The sequence below is a fragment of the Leptonychotes weddellii genome, chromosome 14 (genome assembly GCF_054177405.1).
Source record: "Leptonychotes weddellii isolate Sample4059 chromosome 14, ASM5417740v2, whole genome shotgun sequence".
In the NCBI taxonomy this organism is placed as follows: Eukaryota; Metazoa; Chordata; class Mammalia; order Carnivora; family Phocidae; genus Leptonychotes; species Leptonychotes weddellii.
The window spans coordinates 31,730,879-31,758,484 of record NC_138382.1 but is presented as its reverse complement, the minus strand read 5'-3'; the positions used below and the strand labels follow the sequence as shown (position 1 = coordinate 31,758,484).

Below are 27,606 nucleotides of genomic sequence, written 5' to 3'. Positions count from 1 at the left end.
CTTTGAATTCAGGCAGCGTTGGATTCAACTCTATGCTCTGCTTATGAGCTATATGACCTTGAGTAAGACCTGAGTCTCTCCCTTCCTCTGTTGTTCTCTGGAGGATGGAGAGAACAATATGCGAGGCAGTGGAGGATCCCGTGGAGAGCGTGAGGATCAGAGTGCCTGCTGCCGGGATGTCATGTGTGCAGCCTGCCCTTGTCCAGCACTTAGGGCTTCATCGGCACTGAGGTCACGGAGCCACTCATGGTGTGCGTCCTGTAGTTGTGAGCGTCACGGCTGCTGTAACAGCTTCAGCTATACCCACATAGTGATGTATCAACAGGCAGGAGTACATGGGCAGTAACCACACGGGCTCGTGTACAGTGGCTCTATTTTTGAGTCTGTTTGAATACGCCTATTTCCATTGTGTTGAAATATAACAGCCATGTTTTTTAATGTACTTTGAATATTAATATAAGGAGGCTTATCTTTCTTGGAGATTTTTCTTAAAATCTTGGGTTTCAAAGGTGATTTATTTAAACATATATGAACTTTATATAAATGGTGACTTACTGATCTTTCTTTGATGTACCTACCCATAGTTTCTAAAATACTTAGTTTTGAGTTGTTCATACCTTTGTATGGATTGTTGGTTGTGTTAAGTTGTCTACACCAGTCCATTCAGACTTCGTGCACATTGGGTCTGTTTCTTCCTCTGGTTTCTCCTTGTGTAGGGCAAAGTCAACACAGTTTTGAACTTGGAAAGAGGAAGGAGAATGGTAAGGTGAATCTTCCTCCTGTTGAGAGGCAGCATATTGTAGAAGTTAAATTGTTAATTGGCTCTGGAGCCAAACTGCCTGGTCCACATCTGGCTCCATCATATACTGGTGGTATGACCTCGGCAAGTTGTGTACTCTTTCATTGCCTCAGTTAACTTGTTTGTAAAGTGAATATTAAAGGCCTTAGTTGGATAATATGTTTTGAGTGGTGCCCAGGATGTGGTAGCTGTTGAATGTTTGCTGTTGTCACCCTTGCTTCTGCCCTGGCATTAGTGCTGCTACTTGTCCACATCTCATTTCCTCTCTTTGCTGCCCTTCTGACTCACCATCTTTACTGCTAGCCTGAATTGTCCAGAAGAGCCCTGAGAACTTGGCATTTCTTAGACATGTATTAGATTTTCTTTACATCTGACCCATTGGCCATGACCCACTGTTGTCACCCAGGTACCCTTCTGTTTCCACACGGTGTTGAGGGGGGTGAAGAGGGAAGGTTGATGGTGGGGTGAGAAGGAGAACTCATGCAGTTTGATGCATGTGGATTCTATCCCTCCATATCAAAACATCTGTGGTTACAAATGAGTATCTTTATACTTAGAGCTGAATCCTTGGGATGGGGTATAGGGCATGAAAAGGAACAGTTTTTTTTTTTTAACCTCTTGTCTCTTTGTCATGGCTACTAATTGTAAAATCTGGAAAGCCTCAAAAAAGCCACATGTGTTTATTTTAACGGACATCAGAGCAGAGAAGAGAAACTGTGAAACTCATTTTTTTTTAATCTCTGAAATCCAGAGGAATGGAGCTCTCATGTGGGAGCTAATTAATGTCTGACTCGCAGTTGAATGGACCTTTTTTTTTGGGAAAAAAAAAAAAAGACCAAAACCTTTATGATAAGAGTTTCTCTGGGGAAAAGAAAAGTAATTCTCTTTCCACATAACCGACTTGTAGGTGAACTTTGGGATGACAATATTTTTCTCAGTGGGGAACTGCTTACTCTGTACTTTCTCTGCAGACTCCTCATAAATCAGTGGGTCTCTAAATCCATAGGCTACCTCCCCCTCCAGGTCATGAATATTGCTTGTCTTTCCAAGTTAATATTTCAAAAGGGGGAGAAGGTAGAGCTGACTTTATTGTACCTAGCAAGCACTGATTTGTATAGTTTTACCCTTCTAAAACTTTGAATGTCATTCATTTGTGGTTAGAGTTTTCTAGTTTAGGAGAGACAGACAGTGACTTCACAGGGCATTGCGGCTAATAAAGGGGCCAGCTGAAATGTTCCTTCAGGTGATCAGACTCCCTAAGTTATGTTCTTCCATTGCTAGCATTCTTCCTGCTGGGCATATATCAGTTACAGACCGTCCTTTTATTGGGGTATCTTTACTTTTATTTGTTAACTGTCAGAAGTTAGTAATTTTTTGAGGGGGACCTAATAGTATACTATCTTATGAAGTGTCCTTGTCAATAAGAATAAAAATATGACTAGTTTATTTTAAAGATCTCCCTGTATTTTTCCCCATGAAACCATGCAATGCCTGACATTGAAATGCACATCTGTATGGGCTCAGTGTTAATTCTGAATATATATTTTACAGTGTGAGTTATACTACGATCTGGAAATTCATATACTCTTTCTCATTTATTGCAATATACTCAATGAGTAAGTTTTCTAGGAAACTAAGGTTCAGATGGTATGGCCCTTTGCCCATACCTACACTGTTATTTAGGTTTCAATTCCAAGTTAGAGCTGGTGCCCTTTTCTTGACACCAGGGCATTTTATAAAACAAGTGCCAGTAATAGAGTTGTTTGACTATTTCAAATGGAGTTGATGTTTTAAATAGTGTATTCTAAATCAGGATAAGGAAAGTCAACAAGAACTGTTCTCTGTTATTACACAGAGCTAATCACAGGCATTGATGGATAGTCAGTGCATCTACTCATATACATCACGATTTCCTTTTGTCCCAGATGCATTTTCTGTTAAAGAGACAACAAGGGCAACTGCTCCTTCTCAGACAAATCCTATTTTGTCTTTCAAAAGTGAGGAGATTGGGTGTGACCTTTTTCCCGCCACTGAAGCAATGACTGAGGTTTTCCTGCAAGGCAAAGGATGGGTGTGACTAGGGAGAGGATATATAAATTGTTGGACAGCAAAGATTAAGTATGGTTAGTGATTTGGACACTGTCATTGGAAATCTGTAGCTGGTACTTTAAAGAGTCTGGATAAGTATTATCAGAGAAAGATGAATCCGTTTGAGTCGAAGGAGTTGAGAAGGTTTATTTTGAATGAGGGAGAAGAGAATATTATAGTCAGGAGGGTATTTTGAAAACCTTTGAAAACCCTTCCTTCATTTAACATTATGTTTTTATTCAGTTTTTCATCCTTGATTTAATGTATTAGTTCCCCGTGGTTCACATCCTGCACGAGTGTCATAGCTCGTTTCTAATTGGTATGTGTGTATGGTCTCCCCAGTTAGGACTGTGAGCAGTCAAGGGCAGGATCACATCTGCTTTTTACGTTTCAATGTTTCTGCCTACTGAATTTCTCATGCACAGTCAAGTAAGTTCCTTACTCTGTGGGTGAGAATCTGTACGTGAATCTGAGATTATAGTGGTCTGTGTTGAGAAGTTCTTAAAGAAGTATTTTGGATACATCTGCCATCTTATCTAAAACAGATCGTATGCTTTTTACCTTACTATGCAAGTATTACTTGCAAATATAAGATAATTTTGAGTAAGTCCTAAAATGATTCCTTTTTTTTTGCATATTAAAAAAGCTATTTTAAGTTAAATCAACAAGATTTTAATGGTCAAAGGAATTATGGTAGCATCAAGTACTTTTTAGAGTATATAGTTTTAATGTTGTGATAAAACATAACCATTCCATTTTATTTCTTTTCTTCCCAGAGTTCTGTTTTAGTTGCTGTTTAAAATCATTGTAGTGAAGAACACTGAACTTCGGAAAAAAATGTTAGAAACTATAGGTAAGACCTATTCCTTCTTATTTTTCTAAGAATCAAAACTTTTTCCATTGGGATCTTTGAAATGGTTTTTCTACATAGCAGGATTTCATCTGGTAGCTTAGTTTTTAAAAGTTTTTATCCATTAGCATAATAGCAGGGAAATATGTTTCTATATTTGGATGATTTAATCTGAAGTGTTACAAAAACAAACCATTTGAAGCACAAGATAAAGACATATGAAATGTTCTACCAATTATGAGTTTTAATGAAGTTTAATGTAAACCTTATTCTAATTTATGGACCCACTTCTGGTTAATGGGTGTTTGTGGACAGCACCAGAAAGGTTAACAGTATTTTTAATACTGAAAGAAGCTCATTGCCTTCTTTATTTGTGGCAGTTGAAATACTACTGAACTTTGCTTTTAAGTTGATGATGAATCATAACAATAATAAACATTTAGGCTGACAAACTTCAGTGATGATTTAAGGCAGTTTGATTTTACATGAGATAATGTAGGTTGAAGTACCCAAATTCACATGTTAATCTTTTTCCCCTGCTCTTTAGTTTTAGAGGAGCTGGTTTATAGAACTAGTTCCAGGCATATCAGTACACCCATCCCTCTCCTGGTGGCCTAATGCCTCACGTTTTCCCTGGAAGTTTTGGGTATGACTACTGGAAGGTATCTGGATTTCACCTTGGTGCCTTGATGATTGTGGCTGGTGCCTTGATACCTGCGTGTTTTGGGAAGCAGGATGAGAGTAGGTGGAAGGAAAAGGAAAAGGAGCTGTTTTTGTGATGGTGGGGATCATTACTCTGACTTTTCTTCCTGGTACAATGTGCATGATAAAAGTACATGGGTGTGTGTTACCTTCATCCCCCATTTTATACTAAAGTCCCATGCCACAAAGACTACTACTAGTCTACAAAGCAGAGTTCCTCATAAGAAAGTGGACAGCAAAGGGGAAATAGAGAATTATTGAAACTGTCACCTTCCAATCTTTATTTTGTAAGTTATTACTTATGTGTACACCTTCCAAGAATGGACGTGGAAATTAATACTAGATTTGTATTCTGAGATACCATGGGAAATAAGACCCAGAATAAAATTCTCATGTCGTTAACATTATTTACTTTTAAAATTGTGCTTATGATGGGGCGCCTTGATAGCTCAGTTGGTTAAGCATTCAACTCTTGATTTCTGCTCAGGTCATGATCTCAGGGTCGTGAGATTGAGCCCCGCATTGAGCTCTGTGCTGGGCTTGGAGCCTGCTTAAGATTCTCTCTCTCTCCCTCTCCCCATTCGTGCTCTCTCTCTCTCTCTCTCTAAATAAATAAATAATAAATAAAAATTGTGCAGATGAGTAAATTTTGTTTGTTTAAATGCATGTGAACTCATGGTCAATGTTAATTCATGCCTTAATTTCCCCATTTCTATGTCATCCCACATTTGGTTCTATAAAAAGTGTCTGTGGTGATAATTCCCACTCTTTGATTACTGTAATATGGCAAATGAATGTTAATAGATGGCCTTATTACCATGATGAATCTGTTAGAACATATATTTGAATGGTCTTCATTCCTTTGAAACGAATTTGGGTTCACTTGTGAGAGAGTGAGAGTTTTAGGGAGATGTTTTTAACTGTGATTTGTCATAGAAAATCACCATCTGGTGGAAACACGCATGTAAGATGCTAGGATTATTAGGGATACACTTACTCACAATACTTACTTTTGCAACTTTTATGCCTGATATATAAGGTGATCAATAAATATTTGAATTATTTTGGTTTGATGCATATATAGACATGCTATTTAATTTTGGGGAAAGACATTTAAAGTATTAAGAAGTGTTTTTGAAGGGTTATACATTGTTGTGATATATTTTCAAGTAGATTCTCAAGTATAGAATGTTTGTTCCTTGATATATGAAATTGTATTTTGGATGTTATGACTCATCAGTGACATCATCCACATCCACTTGTTAGTGAGTTATATTTCTAATTTTTCTTCAATGTAAATAAGATTTTTTGAAAAGTGAATATATCAGCATTTACAAGATCACGAAGTGTTTGGTTTTCAATAGTTTTTATATAAAAGAGTTGACAGCTGGCGTTGGAATTCAAATACACGCCATCTGAGTTGGAGCAACAGTTGCTTGCATGTGGCGTATACTGTAACCAGTTCTCTGCTTTCAGACAGACTCTCTCACCAGAGACTCCGGGGTCTGAGGGACCTATTCATAGGGACATGTTACAGTCCTTTTTTCTCTGAGTCAATTTTATGCTCTCGAAAGGAATAGTTTTAGGATTTCTATTCTGTAAGCGGGGTTTGATGTGTGTCTCTTGAGTCCTGTTAATGACCAGTGCTGCTCTTTGGTTTAGACAAAAATCGAGCCCTGCAGGCAGCAGAGCGCTTGCAAGCCAAGCTGCGAGAACGTGGAGACGTAGCCAATGAAGACAAGCTGAACCTTCTCAAGTCAGTCTTGCAGAGCCCGCTCTTCAGTCAGATTCTGAACCTTCAGACTTCCGTACAGCAGCTGAAAGAGCAGGTAGGACACGATTCTCCCAAAGCCGGTGTTCATGGCATGGCATAGATCTTGTGGAGTCTTGCGTTTTTCTGAAAGGCTGATTTTTGTATGTGTTAATGAATAGTTAATGAAGTCATTTAAACCTCCAAATGAGACATTCAGATTCACTGTGACTCCCCTCGCCCAGTTATTTTTGTAATGGTTGTTGCTGTATATTGTAGATGATATGACATTGCATTGAAAGCTGTGTGTATGCTGAAGTGTGAGTCCCTACAGGATATGGGGATGATAAAAATAAGTTTAGGGTAGATGGCTGTAGGCTTGGTTTACATCCCCGCTAAGGCTCATTGTTCACGTGATCTTGTGCATTCAGATTCAGACATTCAGCACGCTTATAAAATTTCAGATAAGCCTGGATCTGCATGTGCAATCATGTGTGTGAGGAAGGGAAATCACCTCTATTTTGACAGTAAAAGAAATAATTACATTGTCATCAGTTAGAGAAATTGCAATTCTCACTTCTTAAAAGAGTGTAAGTAGCAATTGCTTCCAATGACAGCATCAGATGGTGATAAACATTAGAACTTCTAAATGTAACACTGTTTTTTTTCCTGTAAAAATTAAAAGCATTAAAATTTCCTAGCATTTATATTAAAATTGAAACATTGCAATGACAGAACAAACACTCAAGTTAGATGCTCTTTGAACTAACTTAATTTAATCACATTTCTCAGGTTTTTAAAAAAATGTTTTTAAAATGGTTGTTATCCTTACAAGGCTTGAAGTCAATCTCATTTATGCCTTCAATCTAAGTTAGTTCTCATTCTGATGTTTTTAGCATTAATTTACTCACTATGGATGACTTGCTAACAAATATTCTGCCTTAAAAGGTTAAAAATGAATTTGAAGACTAGTTTCATAATTCAGTGAAAGAATAGCTCCAATTAAAAAAAATGTGCCAAATGCAAAAAGAACAAATAGTAGCAATAGAGAAGGAATTTGTTTAACGCACATAACTTCTTAATCTAGATATTTTGGTAGCAAAAAATAAGGAATTTTTAAAAATATTTTTCTCTAGTGAATTTTTACTTAATGATTTTAAAAATTGTGATCGTGAATTAAGAAAAAGAGTTGTTTTTGTTACATGTAGTTGTGTTTGGGTTTTTTTTTTTTTTTTTGCAACTTATTGAAAAGATTGGTTTTAGGTACTCCTTTTTAGAATGAATTGACAAGAGTTTGGAGAGATCAATGTTCTGAATATAAGTGTAATTATGATGTGGAAAATTATCTGGTTTTTCAGAGAGAGTGGAGAAGTTGAATAGATGAATAAGGGGAGCCCTTATTAGATCATGTGAAAATATGATTAGAATGAAAGGAAAAGTTGAAACAAAAAGTGCTAGTGTGTTAGGAAATACCACTAAAGAGATAACTGGAAATACCCCTTCTAGTCCTGAAAGCAGGGGAGACATAAGTTTACCTTGTTTTACCATTTCCAAATGGAAGTAGGATATGGGCTCTAAAACTTTGGGTCCCATGTGATTCAGCTGAAATCTCCTTGGAAACCCTTGAGCATAATGTTATCAAGCCAGGTAGTCTGTGACCAAGTACAGTATTAGTGATAGATGTTGATATATTTCAAGACTTGGTACATTGTGAGGTTTGGGCATTCTCTAGGCATGTCTCACATGTCTTTGGACTTTTGGCTAGTTGGTCACCTTTTCAGATACTGAAAGGGACCAAGAAAACCAGCTGGCTCACACCCTGTTTATTGCAACTACTTAGTGAGTTTGAGTGACTTGTTTATAATAAGGGCAGAGCCAGAACTGGAACTCGGGTTTCTTGGCTCCCAAGGCAGAGTCTTTCCCCTCTTGTGATTCTGCAGCCTGTCTCTCATCGTTGTCATCGTCTTTTTTTTTCCTGAGGATAGAAACTCGGCCCCTAGAGGTCAGGAGTTCAATTTTGGTGAAAACCATCGATATCTCTCATAGTTTCTGTGACTCTTCACTTTAGTCTTCATTCTTACTGACTCAGTTACCTTTGTTGAACCGTGTTTTTCTTGTATGACTATACTACATTTCAAAACCTTGTATTATTTTCTGTTTTAAAGTTTAAACATAAATATTATAGACTTACCATGTTAGAATTAGATATTCTATGTAGTTTACTACCTGTTAATTTGTTAATATTTATAATTTAATATTTAATTAATGAACCTAGGAGTGAAATTTGTTTTGTGCTTTTAAACTAGTAGCTACACCAATCTGACCAGTGGCTAGCTTTTATTTATATTCTTTTACCTGAGTTGTGTTTTCAGATATGTAATTTTATATGCACAATGGGTACAAGTTAGTGTCTCCATCTTTTTTAGTATTGGTAATACAAATTTGAGTCCTCCAACTTTACCATTACTCTCCTACATTTTAGAAAGTGAAAGGAGTGAATAATTGAAAAGCCTGAGGTAAATGCAGCATATTGGAGAACGTGATCATATTGTTGCATTAATGACAGATGCTGACATGCCATGTTGAATTAAGCTGACTATTTTTCCCCCTCAGATCCTTCTCATTACTTCTATTCAGTAATGCGTAATTTTTCCAATTTGCTTCTTCAGTATTAAGACTGCCCTTAGAAATCAAACTGTTTCCCTTTGGCAGATTAAACACTTGACAGGTGTGTAACTGAGAGGGCAAAAAAGCCATGCCCTGAAGGGATGTGCTATTTAAATATTGTCAAAAATATTAACAGGTCTGAGAGCATAATTGATGCCTCTGTTTAACTCTGCCACATTGTGTATTGTTCTAACCGCCAGCTAAAAGGATGTGTGCTATTAAACCTGAATAATCTCTAATAGCTCCAGTTCCTTTCCTATTGCATGATTCCTGTTTAAGTGAAAAGAAGAAAAAAAAAGAACTGTGACTGTGTGTCAATGATCTGTCAGATGCAAATTCTCAAGTAGTGTCCTCACTGTCACCTCGTCATCACAGCTAATAACTGCAGGGCTCAATGCGTATTCATGACAGAAATCCAGCTATTGTGGGGGAAATAAACACGTTAGCAGTTTAATAATAGAAACTTGTCAGCCATGAGGATATTGGATTTGCATATTTATTCTGTGATGTTTCTCCAGTCCAGTAGAGGTGGATACGACTTTCCTGATTAATTAATTGCCTTGTCTTATGAATTGACCAGAGACATGAAATTAAATGTCTTTTTACCTTGAGTTATTTGTAGGAAAACTGTGAATTAAAATTATTATTATTATTTTTTAAAGATTTTATTTATTTATTTGAGAGAGAGGGAATGAGAGAGAGCACATGAGAGGGGGGGAGGGTCAGAGGGAGAAGCAGACTCCCTGCCGAGCAGGGAGCCCGATGCGGGACTCGATCCAGGGACTCCAGGATCATGACCTGAGCCGAAGGCAGTCGCTTAACCAACTGAGCCACCCAGGCGCCCCTGTGAATTAAAATTATTAACTTCAGTAGAAATTTAGGACTAATACTTAGAAATTGACATCGCTGAGATTTTTTTCTTTTTTAAAGCTATGGCAACCTAGACCAATTCTAAGATTGAAGAAATAATGTATATAATTCAGTGCTAACGTGGGAAACAAGCCTCAGGACTGAGCATATTCTGGAGGTTTCTCCATGTCTGTGATTTCTGGCCTTTTTGGAGTATGATATTCTATTATTTTGCTGTTGTTCTTGTTGTTTGATATTTCCAGGCTCCTTGTTCATTCACCTTTTTCCCAGAAAAGTGTTAGCTTATATGCTTATTATCCAAATGCATAATGTATACATATATACATGCAAATTTAAGCCAGATTTTTTTCTAAGTTTCTCTTTGGAAATTTTATGACCTCTCTTGAAGTAATTGGAGAGATGTTGACTTAACGTAGAATAAGTTTGGAAATTATTGTTCAGTGTTGATTAGAGTAAGTGGATCCTTCTTTTTTTTATTTTGAAATACAGTGTTCATGGTATAAAATTTTTGTCTTGTATTTCTATGCTTTTAAGTTTTACCTGTTCACATTCCCAAAAGAATTTCAAACAACTTCTGATGGCAAAAACGTATGGACTAATGGGTGATTCAAAGGTAAATCTAAACGAAGACTAAATAAAAATATCAGAGAACTGGATATTCCAAGGACCTTGGGTTACTAAAATTGAGTATTATCATTTAATTTCCATTTCTCAGGAGCAAAGTCAACAATAATTATATAAATATAAATATGTATATAAATATACACATACACACGCACAGAGAGAGAGTGAGAGAGCGCTGGAGGGTTATATATTGCTCAGTGTGAGACATCATTCAGTGAGCCAAATTTTCCTTGGCAATGGGAGGGTTTTCTCTTGGGTGCTTTTTTAGAAGGCTTATGATCATTTATTAATAAAGTCGATAAAAATACTATGAATAAATAGGACAAAGGTTCTCATTACCTAGAGGAGGAAAGAGAACATACATTTGTTTTATGTAACTAAGTAAGTGAGTGGGATCAGAAAGTGAGCAGGATAAGGAATTATTAACTTTGACTACAAGCAAACTTTACATTGAAGGTAACATATAAGATGGGTCTTGACAAATGAGTAGCGGGGCACCTGAGTGGCTCAGTCGTTAAGCGTCTGCCTTTGGCTCAGGTCATGATCCTAGGGTCCTGGGATTGAGCCCTGCATCAGGCTCCCGCTCGGCAGGAAGGCTGCTTCTCCCTCTCCCACTCCCCCTGCTTGTGTTCCCTCTCTCGCTGTATCTCTCTCTGTCAAATAAATAAATCAAAAAAAAAAAAAAAGAAAAAAGAAAAGAAAGAAAAATGAGTAGGACTTTTCTGCAGTGAATGGGGAAATTATTTCAGGTAGGGGAAACAATGTATACGAGGAGAGAGAGAAGTTGTTCTTCTCTGGGTGAAGGTGACTGGGGCATATAGCAATAAGTGGATACATTTTTGACTGTTGTAACTTGGGGGTGGTAGGGGCGATGCTACTGGCATGTCAATGAGTAGACACCAGGGATATTGCTAAACATGCTCAGTGCACAGCCCAACCTCCTAAAGCAAAGAATTACTGGGTTCATGATGTGTGTTGTGCTGAGGTAGAGAAACCCTGATACAGAGTCCCCTCCAGATCTGTGTTATCAGGGCAACAGCTTGCTATGTGTGGGTTCTTGGCAAGGGAGGAAACTTGGGAGCCAGACTGTGAAAGATTTATTAAGGTAGAGTTTTTTTGTTTTTTTGTGGGGGAGGTTGTGTGTGTGTTTTTCATCATTCCTCTTTTGCATTCAGCATTCTGTATCAGACTTTATTGTATCAAGTTGAAAGTTGTATCAACTTTATCTTTGAACACTTCTATTAAATACAATATTTAACAATCATTTATTTTTTTTCTCTCCACATTTAAAAAATTATGGTAAAACTGCCTAACACAATTAAGGTGAATTGACATTTTGATAGATAAGACCTTTAATTATAAGCATAAAATACATGAATTGTTCTTCAAAGAAATGCTTCTTTCATCTTTCTACGAATGAAGTGTACTGAGAGTCCACACTAAGAATACAGCATCACATCCTAATTTAGTGATGGCTTTTCTGCTAAAGTGTACTGTGCACCATGCATGTTTTTCTGATGCTCTGTCTTAAAAGAGGAACAATTTTCAGAGAGCCTGGAGACATAAGTAGTCGATGTATATTCCATAGGGTTACTTTCAAATATCAGATGTAAGCAGGGGCGTTGGCTGGAGCAGCACTATCCAGGGCCATGCCTGAAGGGTCACTCTTCTGTGGGTACTCATTGATAAAACTGCTAACTCAGGTTCATTGCCAAACTGTTGAGCCATGTTGCTTTTAAGCAGTGGCATTAGCACTGGTAATTTTTTACAGTTATATTTTGTAGATTGATGGAAAGATGAGAATTTGGATAACTGGGCATGTTGTTGCTCTGTTCTGACTTTGGTAATCAGAAAGATACAGTTTTGTAGGATTCGTGGTAGGGAGCAGAAATGCCTGTGTTTCCTCAGCTTTATTTCTTACATAAATGGACAAAAAATCACCCTTCTCTCTACGGTTTCTAATTTGAGACTGAAATGGAGAAGATTCATCTGTAAGCATGCTATCAGTAAAGGGGGAATAACTCCTGTCTCTCAGGAATGCCTCGGTTAAATTATGACTTGGCGGTGGTGGGGGGAAGAAGTACAGAGAGAAAGAAAAACCTGCCTTGACCCCATTAACAGGAATTATCTAAAAATGGAATGGAATTCTTCCAAGTTGATGTTGCTTGTGAAAATGAAAAAATATTTTTCTTACCCCCAAAATGTTTTTTCTTTTATGATAGAGCATTGCAACTGCCTGACAGGAAAGTATCTGTTTCTTGAGACTTTAACATACATTATCTAGGAGAAGTTAAAAGAGAAGGAGTGATTCTTATGTTTTTACATTTACCATAGAGTTTATTTACTGTAGGAATTTCAAATACTTTATTTTTGGTACAATAACAGCTTTTAAATGTTTGTTCCTTTAACCAAAAGTTTGTAAATATAGAGCCTTTGAGGGACTAAAATTCTTGTTTTATCCTGGGCAAGAAGGCACTGTTCAAGCTTTTTATACAGTGCTGGATTAAAATGCAACACCATCTTGCTATTGGGTATGCATGTGTGTCTAAAACAGCAAATGGTGCTAATTGTATGGTGTTTTTGTGACAAACTTAAATGGTCTTTGGAGAAGAGGGAAAAAATGTGAGATTTACTGGGTATAACCTACATGAGTTTTCTAACCCAAGAGTTTAAAAACAATAGAGGTTGATTTACATCTGAAGCTATATAACAAAAATAACTACCATCACCTTTAGGAAGCTCTCATGTGCTGTGGACGTTGTCCCATTTCACTAGTCCATCAGCTACATGAGGTGTGCATGATCCCATTCTGTCCATGAAGAAATTGAGGCTGAAATGTCGTGTAACTTAATCTGGAGCATACAATTAGTCATTGGTAGATTTAGAAGAAGAATATACGTCTGTCTGACCCAAAGCCAGTGCTTTTTTTTACTTTTAATTTACACTGTTTCTAAACCCTTGGTTCTCTGCTATAAAGGAACAAATAGGTTGGGAAAACCGTTATTAGCATTACTAAAGAGAAATGCACTTAATGTTTAGTAAATTCATGTTCATTAAGATTTGCCATTTCCCTTAAATTCTCCCCCAAATTTTAATCAGAGAACCTTTTTAGTATAAACCAGAACTTTCATTCTGCTTTTTAAATAATTATGCTAGTTTTACAGTAGATGTGAACTGAGTAGGATAATAGTGGAAGGAGAGACAGTGTGACAAAGTACCATCAGTCTTCATGTGCCCATTTCTGTATATTTAAACTTGTCTGTAAGGTTTGGTTTTATTTTTCTCTAAGCATACTGTGAACTGTGAATCAGTTTTATTTGTCTTCTGGAAATGTGGGACTGATAGGAAAAACACTACAAACACTCTAACATGTTGTTCATCTAAGTTTCCAATTTCTCTCTTTTTTAAAGATTTTATTTATTTGAGAGAGAGAATGCGTGTGCAAGCTGGGGGGAAAGAGCAGAGGGAGAGGGACAAGCAGACTCCCTGCTGAGCTCAGACCCTTCCCCCACCCCCCATGCACTGCTCAGTCCCAGGACCCTGAGACCATGACTTGAGCCGAAGTCAGACACTTAACCAACTGAGCCACCCAGGGGCCCCCTAAGTTTTTAATTTTAAATTTCTATTTGTCTTGGCATTTAAGGTATATTAATTTACTTAATTTGAATACTTTCACCCCTTTGATGTAGAAAGTTTCAGCATGCTTTGATAAGAATATTACTTTTGGTCAATCTATGTTCTTTAAATTTTTTCTCTTGGAAGTTTTGCTAAGAAAGCACAGAAGTGTTGAGATTTAAATAAAGAAAAGACATTCTGCAAATACACATCAACACACATGCCTAGACCATGGTGTGTATGTGGCGTTCCATTTGCCATTTGTTCTTACCAAGCACAAAAAGGAGTTTTAGAATTAAGTGCATTTCAGATTTGTTTGAAAACCATTTACTACTTTTGGGATAAAATCATGCCATGTTCATCTTTGTCTACTTTGTACCTAATCTGATATTTTACTTGTTAAATGATTGTTTAATTAAGAGATATGTAAATGTTCATGAAAATTCAGAACTGTTGTGCATCAGTAGTTATCTTTTCTTGCCAGAGAAATGATTTTTAGTATAAATAAATTAGCCAAATAACTGAAGTTACTTTGAAGACCTTGTGTTTTTCCTAGTAAACGTATTGGAAAGAAGCCACTCATCACCATCATCATCATCATGGTGATTACCACATATGAAATTCTTACTGTGTGCCAGGAACTATTGTCTCTGTTTCATCATTGCAACGATACTCTCCAGTGGTAGATAATAGTAGATAGATGTACTAGATAATGTTATTTTCCTTATTTTATGGATAGGGAAATGGAGGCACAGGGAGATTAAATGCTGGAGCTAGTATTTAAATGTAGGCTGGCTGACTTCAGACCCTAGGTCTTAATCATAGGGCTCTGTAGTTTTTGTTTCACTGGCCTCGTAAACAGCGTAATGAACATGATTTCAGGATATCCTGGTGATTTGAGGCCTTCGTTATGATCTGATCTCAGTTGCTGGCAGTGTAATCTAATACGATTTGGAAACAGACACAACCCAGATTTGTGTTGTGTCATTGATATTTATTAGTAGGTGACTTTATATATGTATTTAACTTCACTGAACCTCTTTTTTGCCTCTCCATTAGTTGTAATGTGGGAACTAAATAACATGGATCTAAAAACTCCAAGGCATAAGCTGGTGCTTACCAAGCACTCAATAAATATTGATTCTCTTCTTGGTGCTTCTTCCTCCTATTGAAATTTAATATTCTAAGGCAGCAGATCTCAAATATTTTGGTTTTAAGACCCCATTACATTCTTAAAAATTACTGAAGACCTCAAAGAGCTTTAATTTATGTGGTTTTATGCATCGATATTTTTCAGGTTAGAAATTAACATTGAGAAGTATTTTAAATATTTATTAATTCATTTGAAAATAGCAGTAATCCGTTGCTTTAAAAATTAGAAGAATGGCACTGTTTTACCTTTTTTCATATCTCTTTAATGTTGTTTAATAGAAGACTGGATTCTCGTATCTGATTCTGCATTTGATTTGTTTGGATTTGTTGTTTTAGTTGATGTATATGGAGAACATCTGGCCTCATGTAGCTATTTAGCTGGCAAAGGGAGGAGGATAGCATTTTTGTGGATATCCTTCTTTGATACTGCACCAAAACTATTGGTATTTTCTTTTTTTTTTTAAAGATTTATTTGAGAGAGAGAGAACATATCCGTGTGAGTGGGCAAGCAGGCAAGCAGAGGGTGGGGGTAGGGGCGGAGAGAAAGAGAATCTCAAGCAGGGTTTCCCCTGAGCATGGAGCCCAACATGGGGCTGGATGCAGGGCTTGATCCCACGACCCTGAGATCATGACTTGAGCCCAAACCAAGAGTCAGATGCTTAACTGACTGAGCTACCCAGGCACCCCTATTGGTAGTTTCTTAAAATTAAGTTATAAGGTGGAATCAGAAACCAAATCAATGAACATTTTGTACTCTATTACAGTAAAATCTATCTTGTGCTTTGAATTTTTTTTTAACCATGTATAATTTTGTAATAAATTGGTTGTCTGGAAAATTTGAAAAACAGGAAAATTAAGTTTCACATTTCATTAATATCATAAATTTAAACTTGCTAATATTGCTTCTGGTATTATCAATAGTCTTTAAATTGTGGAAAGGTGTCAAGCACAGAGTGGCAGCTAACAAGTTTTCCAAAATTCTAATTGTCACTTGAAACCTCAAATTTTACTATTGGCAACAATTACTGTCAGTTGTTTTCCTTGAAGTGAGAAGCTTACTTTATTTTTGAGAAATTATCTGCCATATATCGTTTGTACAATCATTTTTTTGACTTTCATTTGCTTTTTCAAGTAACATGGTGCTCATGAGGAAAGTAGCTAGTTCAGCTTGCAACTCAAACAATAATGCTTTTCCTCTAGATGAGAGTTATATTTTTTTTCTTTTTTAAAAGATTCTATTTATTTATTTGTCTCAGAGAGAGAGAGAGCACAAGCAGGGGGAGCAGCAGGCAGAGGGACAGGGAAAAGCAGGCTCCCCACTGAGGCAAGGAGCCAGGCACAGGGCTTGATCCCACATCCAGAGATCATGCTCAGAAGGCAGACATGCTCAACCAACTGAGCCACCCAGGCACCCCGACCAGAATTGTATTTTTTATACACCAGAACTGTGTTATGTTCACTTCTCATTTTGAATCACAGAATATTAAAAAGATGTATACCCAAGAGTCAAGATTGAAAAAAACTAATTTTAACTACTGCATCAAGAACTTTTTTTTTTTAAGATTTTATTTATTTATTTATTTGAGAGTGAGAGTGCACCACAAGCAAGAGAGCACAAGGCAGGGGGAGGGGCAGGGCCAAGGAGGGGAAGAGGTGGGGTGGGGCTGAGGGGGGAGAGGCAGGACAAGCAAGACTCCCCACTGAGCAGGGAGCCCAACCGGGGCGGCAGGGGGGGGGGAGTCCTTGATCCTAGGATCCCGGAGATCAGGGATCATGACCTTAGCCAAAGGCAGCTGCTTACAGCTGAGACATCTAGGTGCCCCCTTCATCAAGAACTTTTTAAAGTGACTTGGGGGGGCAGGTAATAGACTATTGCTCTTGATGAGAAGAGCTAATAAGAATAGTGTCTTTTTCTTTCAGCCTATCATAGACACCTCTCCCCTAATAACAATAAAAAGTAAAGTACTATCAAAAAAGATCAAACAAGTATGAAAAAGAAACCATTGCTTTTGAAATTAGAGGACTTTAATTGGAATTTCAGGAACTCAGGGGATAGGTTAAAGAATCCTGTAATATCTTACTTCATTGTAGAACCTAACATTTTTTTAAATGGTAAACTTAAAATTTATTATATAATAATAATGAAAAAAGTTTAAAGCAAAACTGACTGTTTTAAGTTCAGGTTATTTTGCAGTCTTTACTCAAGTATTCATATGCGTTTTAAGGAAATGGGGGGGATTTGAATCTTTTCAACTATGAGTATTTCTATAGATTTTAGTGAAATTCAGACCTTTAAAAAATTAGTTTATAAAATACACATGGAATACTTTGCATTACGCTGACTGAGCCTGACATTTTAGTGCATTATGTATTGTGTATTAATTCTAATTATGATGTAATTTTAAGAATAAATAAAATTTTCACAGATGCAGCTCTGAGTGAAGACTAGAACATTCTAAAATAGCATAACCTGCCATGTGGCCATTCATTTAACATGATGACATCACTTACATTGTATAGACTTTACAGTTTTGTACTTGATCCTGTCATTTAATAGTCTATAACAATAGGCATTGCTTTAGGTAGATTACTGGTCATTTATATATGCCTTTCTAAATATCAAAAGGGAGAAGATAAGAGTCTTAGGTACTCTTTAATTCATTTTTTTCTTTGCCTTTCATCTTGAGTTTCTTGGTTGATCATTTATCCTTTTTATTTAGCACGTGGGAATTTTAGGACAAATGTGCCACTGAAACTTTACAGAGACAGATGCAGAAAATTTACATTTTATTACTCAGAATGACTGCTTAACCATCCTTGGGTTAAGGAATTATTTTCTAAATTCAGTAACCTTATATTTTAAATTTATCAGCCAATGATCTTCAATGGCTACTTTAAGAATATCCACAAATTCTCGTCCACTATCTGCTTTGCTATTCAACAATTCATAGCTATTAAAAGAAAGGTATTCTATCTTAGTAGGTGGGTGAACTATGCCTGGTGGAGCAATTTTATAGGATATCTAACATATTAGTGATTATGCAAAGCATTTTATCTCTTTAATTACTGTCGCACCCCCTAGAGCCCAATGTCTTGGACATTTGAAGTGCTCAGTAAGTATTTGAATGAATGAAAAGAAATTCACATAGACAATGTGAAATTATGCTTATTCCATCAGAAAATGCACCCCTTCCCGCCACCTTATAATTTGCTGCTCCGTTTTCTATTGTGTTTAGTTCAGGAGCTGTGGAGATACTCTATGTCCAAAATAGTCTCGTCACATTAAGCTAATCCCCTTTGAACATGCAACTCAATTTCTTTAATTAGCTTTAAAAATAAGGATCATTAAATCAGAGTGCCACCATCAATTACTGTGTAAGGGTTTGCCTGTTCAATAATGCATCAGAGTTGTGCTCTAATCAGTATTTCACTGAAAGATTTATGGAAAAGGAGGCCTCCCTTGCTTCCAAACTTGAAATACAGTTCTATTATGTATAAAAATTTTTTTCCTGTGATTGCTACCATTTTAGGTGCTATATTTCATTGAATACTCTTGGTATCCTATCCATCTTTGCATTTCATATTTGGGATCAGTTCCAGAGAGTGTTTTACAGCATTTTTGTAAATTCACAAGAAAATAAGCACTTTTCTTGTTCTGCAAGAAGAAAAGACAAGGTGCAGATTAAAAAAAACAGTCTGCATTTCTATGAGGTGCGCCTGTTATGGCAAATTCCCCAGAGAGTGCCTTATTTCTTATTTCTCATTACGTTAGGGAGTAACAAACAAAAAACTGGGAAATTGAACTAGCAATATATGTTTATAAATTTATTTAAAGTCTACCAAAACTAGGATTGTAAAAGCAGTGGTCATTTTTCTTGCTTAATGCAAGATAATACATATTTTAGCTTTGAAATGATAGAAATATCCATCAAATTATATAAGCATTTGGGTCACTTTATTGTCATTGCTATTCTGTGCTTTCAGAATAGGTCAAAATAACAGGACCAGAAAACAGGTTTTGATAATCTATATAAAAATGCTTTAGGAAATTCAGTTTGAACATAAGCGATCATTTTTCTAGACAATTATACAAGTACTTCTGGAAAGATTGATGTTAGCCGTTAAAATAGAGCTAATAATATTAATTTCCTTTTCAGTTAACAACCCAGAAGGGATAGATGAAACATAAGAAGTCAATATTTCAATATTTTTAGCAGATTTAAATCGTTTAGCAAACCTATATATTTGAAGACGTTATATTTGGTTAAACTTAAGTACATAGGTTATATGATCAAAATATTTAAGACATTGATCTTTTCAAGTAGTTTTGGAAAGAAATTAATTTTGTATAATAGGTATTGAAAAAATTTATAATTTTGAAATCTCAGATATATCAACTTTATATCAGGGTGGGTCAAAATACTTCAGTATAAAAGTATTAGATGGCATAATGATATTTTTTTTCTTGTTTGGTGTGCAATTAAATGATTACAAGTTGTAAAAACTCATAATCTTTGAGAAAGAAAAATCTATGTGTGCTGCAGAGGTTAAAATGCACTTGCTGAGGATTCATCTTGACTTGAGCACTTGTTGAAGGATTTATTCTGTGGATGGGAATTAGCCAGTTGAATCCATATCAAGCCTGCAGAGAGTCATACATCACAGTAATAGTTTTGGCTTCATCTTCAGATACCCAGTTTCTATATTCTCTTTCATTTAAGGTGAATGCCTGGTAATTGAACTTTAAATTCTGAGTTTCTGGCAGAAGATTTAGCTTGATAATACAGAGGCTATTCAAAGCACCTTCTTTCTTTCAGAGAAGTGGATGTTTTATCAGTCACTGGAGTGCCCCAGGTTCTCTGCTCTGATTTTATCACTTACCTTGCAAACTTCAAAAAAAAAAAGAGAGAATTAACATACAGTAAAGGGCAAAATTATATAGTTTAAGGATTTTGTATAAATTGAATGTACACATATAACTCTTCACCTAAATCAAAGTATAGAAAATTATTAACACTCCACAATACCCTGTATCCCCTTAGTTGATCCTCATCCTCTCCCCAAAAGAATCACTATTTTTTTCCAGCCTATGTGAGATAAAATTGACATACAACTGTGTAAGTTTAAGATATACAAAGTGATTTTTTTTTAAAAGATTTTCTTTATTTATTTGAGAGAGAGAGAATGAGAGAGAGCACATGAGAGAGGGGAGGGTCAGAGGGAGAAGCAGACTCCCTGTCGAGCAGGAAGCCTGATGCAGGACTCGATCCAGGGACTCCAGGATCATGACCTGAGCCGAAGGCAGTCGCTTAACCAACTGAGCCACCCAGGTGCCCTACAAAGTGATATTTGATAAGCACATATACAGTGAAATTATTACCGCAGTGAGGTTAGTTAAGATATCTGTCACCTCAGTAATAATGTTTGTGTGTGTGTGTGTGTGTGTGTGTGATTTAAACATTTAAGATCTACTCACTTAGCTTTCAAATATACCATAGAGTATCTTTAACTATAGTGACCACATTGTATGTTAGATCTCAAGAACTTACTTATAACTGGAAGTTTGTACCCTTTGATCAACATCTCCCCACTTCCCCTAAGCTCTGGCAACCTCCAGTCTACTCTCTGTTTTTATGAGATTGGCTGTTTTAGATTCCTTGTAGAAGTCACATCAGGCACTGTTTTGACTGTTATCCCATAAATAAGTATTTGAATTTTCTTTAAATGCAATCTGAGTATACATGCTTTGTTCCTGGCTTTGTCTTCACTTTGTGTCTGTGATATTCCTTTGTGTTGTTATATGTAGCTGTAGTTCTTTTCCAGCTTTCATTGTATGAATGTACTAGACTATATCTGTACTTTTTTGATGGTAATCTTTTACTAGTTTTTGGCTATTATAAACAAAACTGCCATAAACGTTCTAACACATGTCCTTTGATGTTCATAAGTGTACATTTCTCTTGGATGTTTACTTAAGAGTGAAATTTCTGGGTCTTAAAGTACATATTCAGCATTTGTAGATTCTGTCAAATTGTTTTTCAAAATAGTTGTAGGACTATGCTCTCAATATAATGTAAGAAATGTAAGAAAATTCTCATTGTTCCACATCATTGCTTACACTTGGTACTGTCAGCTTTAAATTTCTCTTTTTCCAATTCTAGCCACTCTGGGGGGTATGTTGTAGTATCATAAGATGATTAATGATACTGAGCACCTTTTCGTGTGCTTATTGATCATTTGGATATCCTCCTTGGTGGAGTTCCTGTTTTAAGTCATTTGCCATTTTTTCGATTGGTTTTTCAGTGTTAATTGACTTACGAGAGTGGTTTTTTTTTTTTTTTTTTAAATGTTCTGAATACAACTTCTTTGCTGGACATTTGTATTGCAGCTGTCTTTTTCTGTTTTGTATCTTGCTTTTTGACTCTTTTAGTTACATGTATTGATGACCAGAGGGTTTTTTTTTAAATTTTAATAAAGTTCAGTTTTTAAAACTTTTCCTCTACGGTATTGCCTTTTTTGTCCTACTTAAGAAATTATTGATTATGCCAAGGATATAGAGATTTTCTCTCAGAAGCTTGCTTTAGCTTCTAAATTTCAGCTGTGGTATGAGATAAAGTATGTATGTTAGTTAATTTTCCATTTGACTGTCCATTTGAACCAGAACCATTTATTGTAAAGATCATTCTTTTCTCCTTTACATTGACACACTAAATCATGTGGTCAAATATATGTGGCTCTGTTTCTAAACTTTAGGTTGTATTCCAGCTTTTTAAAATAATTTTATCATATTTTAGATGCAACTTTTTTTCAGTTTTAGTTTGTGGTTGTTTTTTTCTAGGAAATAGAGCTGCTTTTTTATATTGACTATCAACTTTATTTAGAATGTTGTTCAGATCTTTCATATCCTTATTGATCCCCCCATTCTATCAGTTACTGAAAGAGATAAATTATAATCTCTACTTATGTTTGTGAATGTGTCTGTTTCTCATTTAGATTCTGAGTCCTTTTGCCTTACATGTTTTGAGATTATATTTTTGTTTTTATTTTATTTTTTTAAGATTTTATTTATTTATTTGACAGAGAGAGAGAGCACAAGCAGGGGGAGTGGCAGAGGGAGAGGAAGAAGCGGGCTCCCTGCCAAGCAGGGAGCCCTATTTTGGGCTAGATCCCAGGACCCCAGGATCATGACCTGAGCCAAAGGGAGACGCTTAACCGAGCGAGCCACCCAGGTGCCCCTGAGGTTATATTTTTAGGTGACTAAGACTGTCTTGTCTTTTACTGAATTAACCCTTTATCTATATGAATTGTCCCTCTTTATCTCCAGTAACGCTTCATCTGATACTAGGGCAGGTGTACCAGGCTTCTTCTGGTTAATGTAAGGTAGATCTCTCTACTTTCATCTTTATCTTTTTTATTATTAACTTGTATCTTTGGTATACAGCATGTATTTGTGTTTTGTTGTATTATACAATCTGAAAATTATAGTCATTTAATGTAATAATAAATTTTATTTTAATTTACCATTTATTGTTTTCTTTTTGTCTTGTTTATTCATTTTTTCTTTTTTTTATTAGTTCATTTTTTATTTTATCTTCTTCTATTAGCATGCTATTATTCTTTTAGCGGTTACCCTAAAGATAATAGTAAGTATCCTTGGCCTATTTGAGTCAACTTTTTAAAAAAATGTTTGGTAATTTTGTAACAGTTTATTTTGTAATAATGTAGTAATAATTATAGATTCTCAGTAATTTTTCAATATTGTATAGAGAGGTCCTATATGTACTTCACCAAGCTACCTCCAGTGGTCACATCTTGGTAATTAAAGTAAAATATCAAAACCAAGGAAACTGATAATGGTTCAGTGCCTGTCAGTTTTTTTCAGTCTGTGTCATTCTTTCTCTTGCATAGATCTGTGTAATCACCATCACAGTCTAGATACTCTCCCATCACCACAGTGATCTCTCTGCGTTACTCATTAATCGCTATACTCTGTTCCCTCCCCGCCACCACCCCTGTCCCCTGGCAACTTTTCTGTCTTTATAATGAAATAATTTCAAGAATTTTATAAAAATATAGTCATAATGTATGTGCCCTTTAGAAATTGTCTTTTTTTCATTCTGCATAATGCTCTTGTGAACCATCCAAGCTGGTGTGTCTATTCAATATTTTGTTCCTTTTTATTGGTTAGTATTATTCCATGGTATGGACGCACCTCTTAAGAGACCCTTTGTTTCTTTCCAGTTTTTCACTCTTGTAGATAAAGCTGCTGCATGGTTTTGTGTGTACATAATTTTCATATCTGTATAATAAGTGCCTAAGAGGTAATTGCCATGTTGTATGGTAAATGCATGTTTAGTTTTTTTCAGAAACTGCCAAACTCTTTGTCAGAGGGGCTCTACCATTTTACATTCCTGCCAGCAGTGCATGAGCAGGCCATTTTCTCCACATTCTCACCAGCATTTGGTGTTGTCACTTTTTTATTTAGTAATTCTGATAGGTATATAGTGATATTCTTTGTGCTTTTAATTTGCATTTCTCTAATAGATAATGATGCTGAACATTTTCTGTGTTCTTATTTGCCATCTACATATCCTCTTTGGTAAAATGTCTTTGTTCCTTTTCTAATTGGATCTTCTTTAACATTGAGGTTTGCATTTTTTTCTTTTAGGCCAAACATGAGTCTTTTGTCAGATATATTACCCTTAACTTATTTTGATTTTACTTTAATTGGAACTTTTGCTACTTCCTGGAAAATGAAAGGAACTTAGTACAGTTCAACCTTTTGTACCCTCCTTGTGTCTTTTGTGTAATTATTATGTACTTTCTTTCCTGTCTATATTTAAAACTCCACAGATTTTATTTATTGTTTTAAAACATTACCATTTACTCCTTTAAAAAAAAAAAAAAGATTTATTTATTTATTTTAGAGAGAGAGAATTCAAGAGCCAGTGGGGGAGGACAGAGGGAGAGAGAGAATCTCAAGCGGACTCCCTGCTGAGCGCAGAGCCCGAGGCGGGACTCGATCTCATGACACCAAGATCACAACCGGAGCTGAAACCAAGTTAGATGCTAAATAGACTGGGCCACCCAGGTGTGCCCTGATTTACTCAAATCTTTAAATCCTTTTTTGTTCTCTTCAGTCTTTTCTGCATTAGGGAAATCCATGAGGGATCTTTTGTATTTCTTAAGAATTTACTTGTGTATTTCTTTAGTAGAATTCTTTTTTTTTTTTTTTTTATTTGACAGAGAGAGACACAGCAAGAGAGGGAACACAAGCAGGGGGAGTTGGGAGGGGGAGAAGCAGGCTTCCCGTGGAGCAGGGAGCCCAATACGGGGCTCGATCCCAGGACCCTGGGATCATGACCTGAGCCGAAGGCAGACGCTTAACGACTGAGCCACCCAGGTGCCCCTCTTTAGTAGCATTCTGAAGCAACACTGTGTGTATGTGTGTAGGGAAGGTATTTTGAAAATGCTAAATTGAGTTTTTTGTTTTCATTTTTAGGTTTTTTTTTTTTTATTCTATTGTCTTCTGTCATTGATTAACTTGAAAGATTGTCAGTTTTATTCTTCTTTGAAGATAAGGTGCCTTTTTGTTCAGGTGGCTTTTAAGATCTTCCCTCTGTGTTGGCTTTCAGCAGTTTTACTATGATGTGCTGGGGTAGTCCGCCTCTGGGATGGACGCGGATAATCCCTGCCTTCTAGTGTTCACGCTCTTGTGTGATCTCTTCTTGAGTGTGGGGTGGGTTTATTGATTTGCTTCTGATGAATAGAATATGGCAGTGATTATTTCTTTTTGATACCTTTACAGATTTTTTTTCACAGCACTTTATATAAAGTTTCTGATTGATCCAGTGGAAGGGTTACTCTGATATAGCTATGCCCACAGGGTGAGCTTAATTGTATATAGAACTAAAGAGAATTTTTTGTCTTCTTGGAATGCTGTTACAGAAGCAGCTCTCTTAGCCCACCTCCAAATAGTGACTTGCTAAGTGAAAGGCTACTGTCCTGCGAGGCGTATGACTGATGCTTAGAGCACAAAACACTTATTTTCAGACATTTTCTTGTGTGTGCTTCTGCAGCTGTCACCAGGTAAATGTGCATTTATCAGTCATTTTTAGAGATGTTTTGCCTGTCATAATTATTTTTATAATTACGTGTCTTTGTTACATAATATAAAAATTGATGGCAAAGGATTTTTTCCATGAAAACTTACTTAAATTCTTTTGAAAGACCACATAAATGAATTGATAAAACAATTGTTGGTAAATTGGTTGTGTGTAATCAAACTATAAAACACTGAAGAAAGAGCTCATAAAAATCCAGGTTTCTTTAATGAAATTATTTTTCAGGAGTCCACATTCTTGCTTCATCTTAAAGAGACTGAAATTGAAAATAATGCCATATTAAATGAGTGCAGTTCGTGCAAGAAAGAAGTGGGGAGCTCTCATGCATCAGGATATTTGTGAATAAATACATTCATGCTTTAAGTTAAAATAAAGTACTTAAGTTATGTATTTGTCCTGTGTTATGATTTCTGCTTTACCTGGCCTTTTGAAATAACTGAACCAATTTCTGTTCTGACTACATCCTTTTTTTTTTTTAAGATTTTATTTATTTATTTATTTATTTGTCTGTTTGTTTAAGAGAGGGAGAGAGAGAGAGAACACAAGTGGGCAGAGGGGCTAGCAGACTCCCTGCTGAGTGGGGAGCCTGACCAGGGAGGATCCCAGGACCAAAGTCAGACACTTAACTGACTGAGCCACCCAGGCCCCCACTGACTGTGTCTTAAAAGAGGACTTCATCTATACTTCTAAATACTGAAGGGTGTTTCATCCTGCCTTATTACAAAGAATTTGGCTTTTTAATTGAGTAATTTACATAATTTTCATTTTAAGTTATGTTTTAGGTATTAGCATTAATTCAAATCCATAAATTAATATGTTTATTTACTAAGAACATAAAAGGCCTTTTTAGATTGAAATACTCAGCCAGAACTTAAGCAGAGAACAGGTAATTATTTGGTGACTCTTGCTCATTTACTAGCAACTTCCATAAATTATACAGATTGTTTATCTGTATATAAAAATACCAGATAGTTGTGTTTTCTTCTGTTTATTTTATATTTATAAACCAAGATGGGAGTCAAGCTTTTTTTATTAAACATTTATGCTGTGTCTGCTATGAACAGGTCTATCAAGACAAATAAGATACATTCCTGTTTTGCAAGGAGATTATAGTTCAGAGAGCCACTTTGTTAAACAGTTACAGCAGAGTCAGAAGGTGCTTTGTGCTTTTTTCTGAGTGTAAATCTGCACATTTAAAACCAGCCCTTTTGTATGATGATATGATTAAATTTTAGTTTTTAAATATGTGATCTCTTTAACCTCTGCTCTTACATTTACCTCAAGGGTCAGGAGGAGACAGGAGGAGTCATTGACATTGGTTAAAGCTTTAACAAATTTGGAAAAAAAAACACTGATATTCAGTACTTTTGTATGATTCTCATAGTACTGTACTTTTTCTGGTCCTGTAACTTTACTTCTAGAGTGCCTTCACACCTAGTCTCTCATAAAATCAGAGCTTCTGTTTCACCAGTTAACTTCATATAGATAAAATCTTTATTCTTGGAATGTGATTTGTTCATTCTGGCTTACTGTAGCACAAGTCCAAATATTTTTCTCCTATGCAAACATACTATAGGCATTAGGTCTTGGTGTGTGGGATCCTCAGCCTGTCACAGATTTCATTATGCCATCTGCTTCAACCTGAGTGGTGTATCTTCTGCTGGCAGACTTTATTGAAGTTGCCATGGCGCAGGATAAAAAAAAAAAAATCAAGTTTGGCATAAGGAGCTTGCTTTTGAAAAAATAATAATTGATCATGCCTGCTGTAGATTTTAAAATAACCATTTGAAAGAATTCCCAAAACCCTCTTCTCAACACAATGATCTCTCTTCATCGGTGATTGTAGATAGCCAATATAAAATAAGCCAATATAAGTTGGATTATTGGTAACCTCATTAACTTAACTGAGTCTTCTGTTTAGTTTTAAGGACAGGTAACAAACTCTTAGGCATGGATTGGTGATGTGTTGTAAAATATTTTGATTGCTCTGTCAATGTAAATTTTACCTAATGCCTTATTCCCAGAGATGATACCTCAAGTGACTGTTTTGTGTATAGTACAAACATAAGAACGCCATGATGAAAAAATCCTGGTCATAATCTACTTATTAGATGTGTGACTTTGTGTAATTTTGTCATCTGAAAAATGGAAATAATGGTAGTGGGGGGGTTGTTGGGGAAATGAAATCAAAGTAGATCCCTAAGAAAATAAACACTTGTTCTGCAAATGTATATTGAATGCCAACTCTGTGCAAGGCACTCTTATAGAGAATGAAGGATATAAGAGAGAATAAAATAGTCTAATTCCTCCACTGGGGAATTCTACATTCTAGTCTGTCCACACAGATTTGGATGGACACTGGATG

The 27,606-nt window shown here is 36.0% G+C and overlaps 1 protein-coding gene across 12 annotated transcripts in view; it reads left to right on the top strand.

The window, feature by feature from the left end:
* Nucleotides 1-27,606, top strand: part of MPDZ (multiple PDZ domain crumbs cell polarity complex component) — a 164,863-nt gene that overhangs the window by 23,333 nt on the left and 113,924 nt on the right. For all 12 annotated transcript variants that reach the window (XM_081802990.1, XM_081802989.1, XM_081802986.1 and 9 more), the window contains 2 exons: nt 3,664-3,740; nt 6,102-6,268. In XM_081802990.1, coding sequence (XP_081659116.1) covers nt 3,725-3,740; nt 6,102-6,268 — 183 coding nt within the window. In that variant the 5' untranslated portion in view covers nt 3,664-3,724. The remainder of the gene's footprint in view (nt 1-3,663; nt 3,741-6,101; nt 6,269-27,606) is intronic.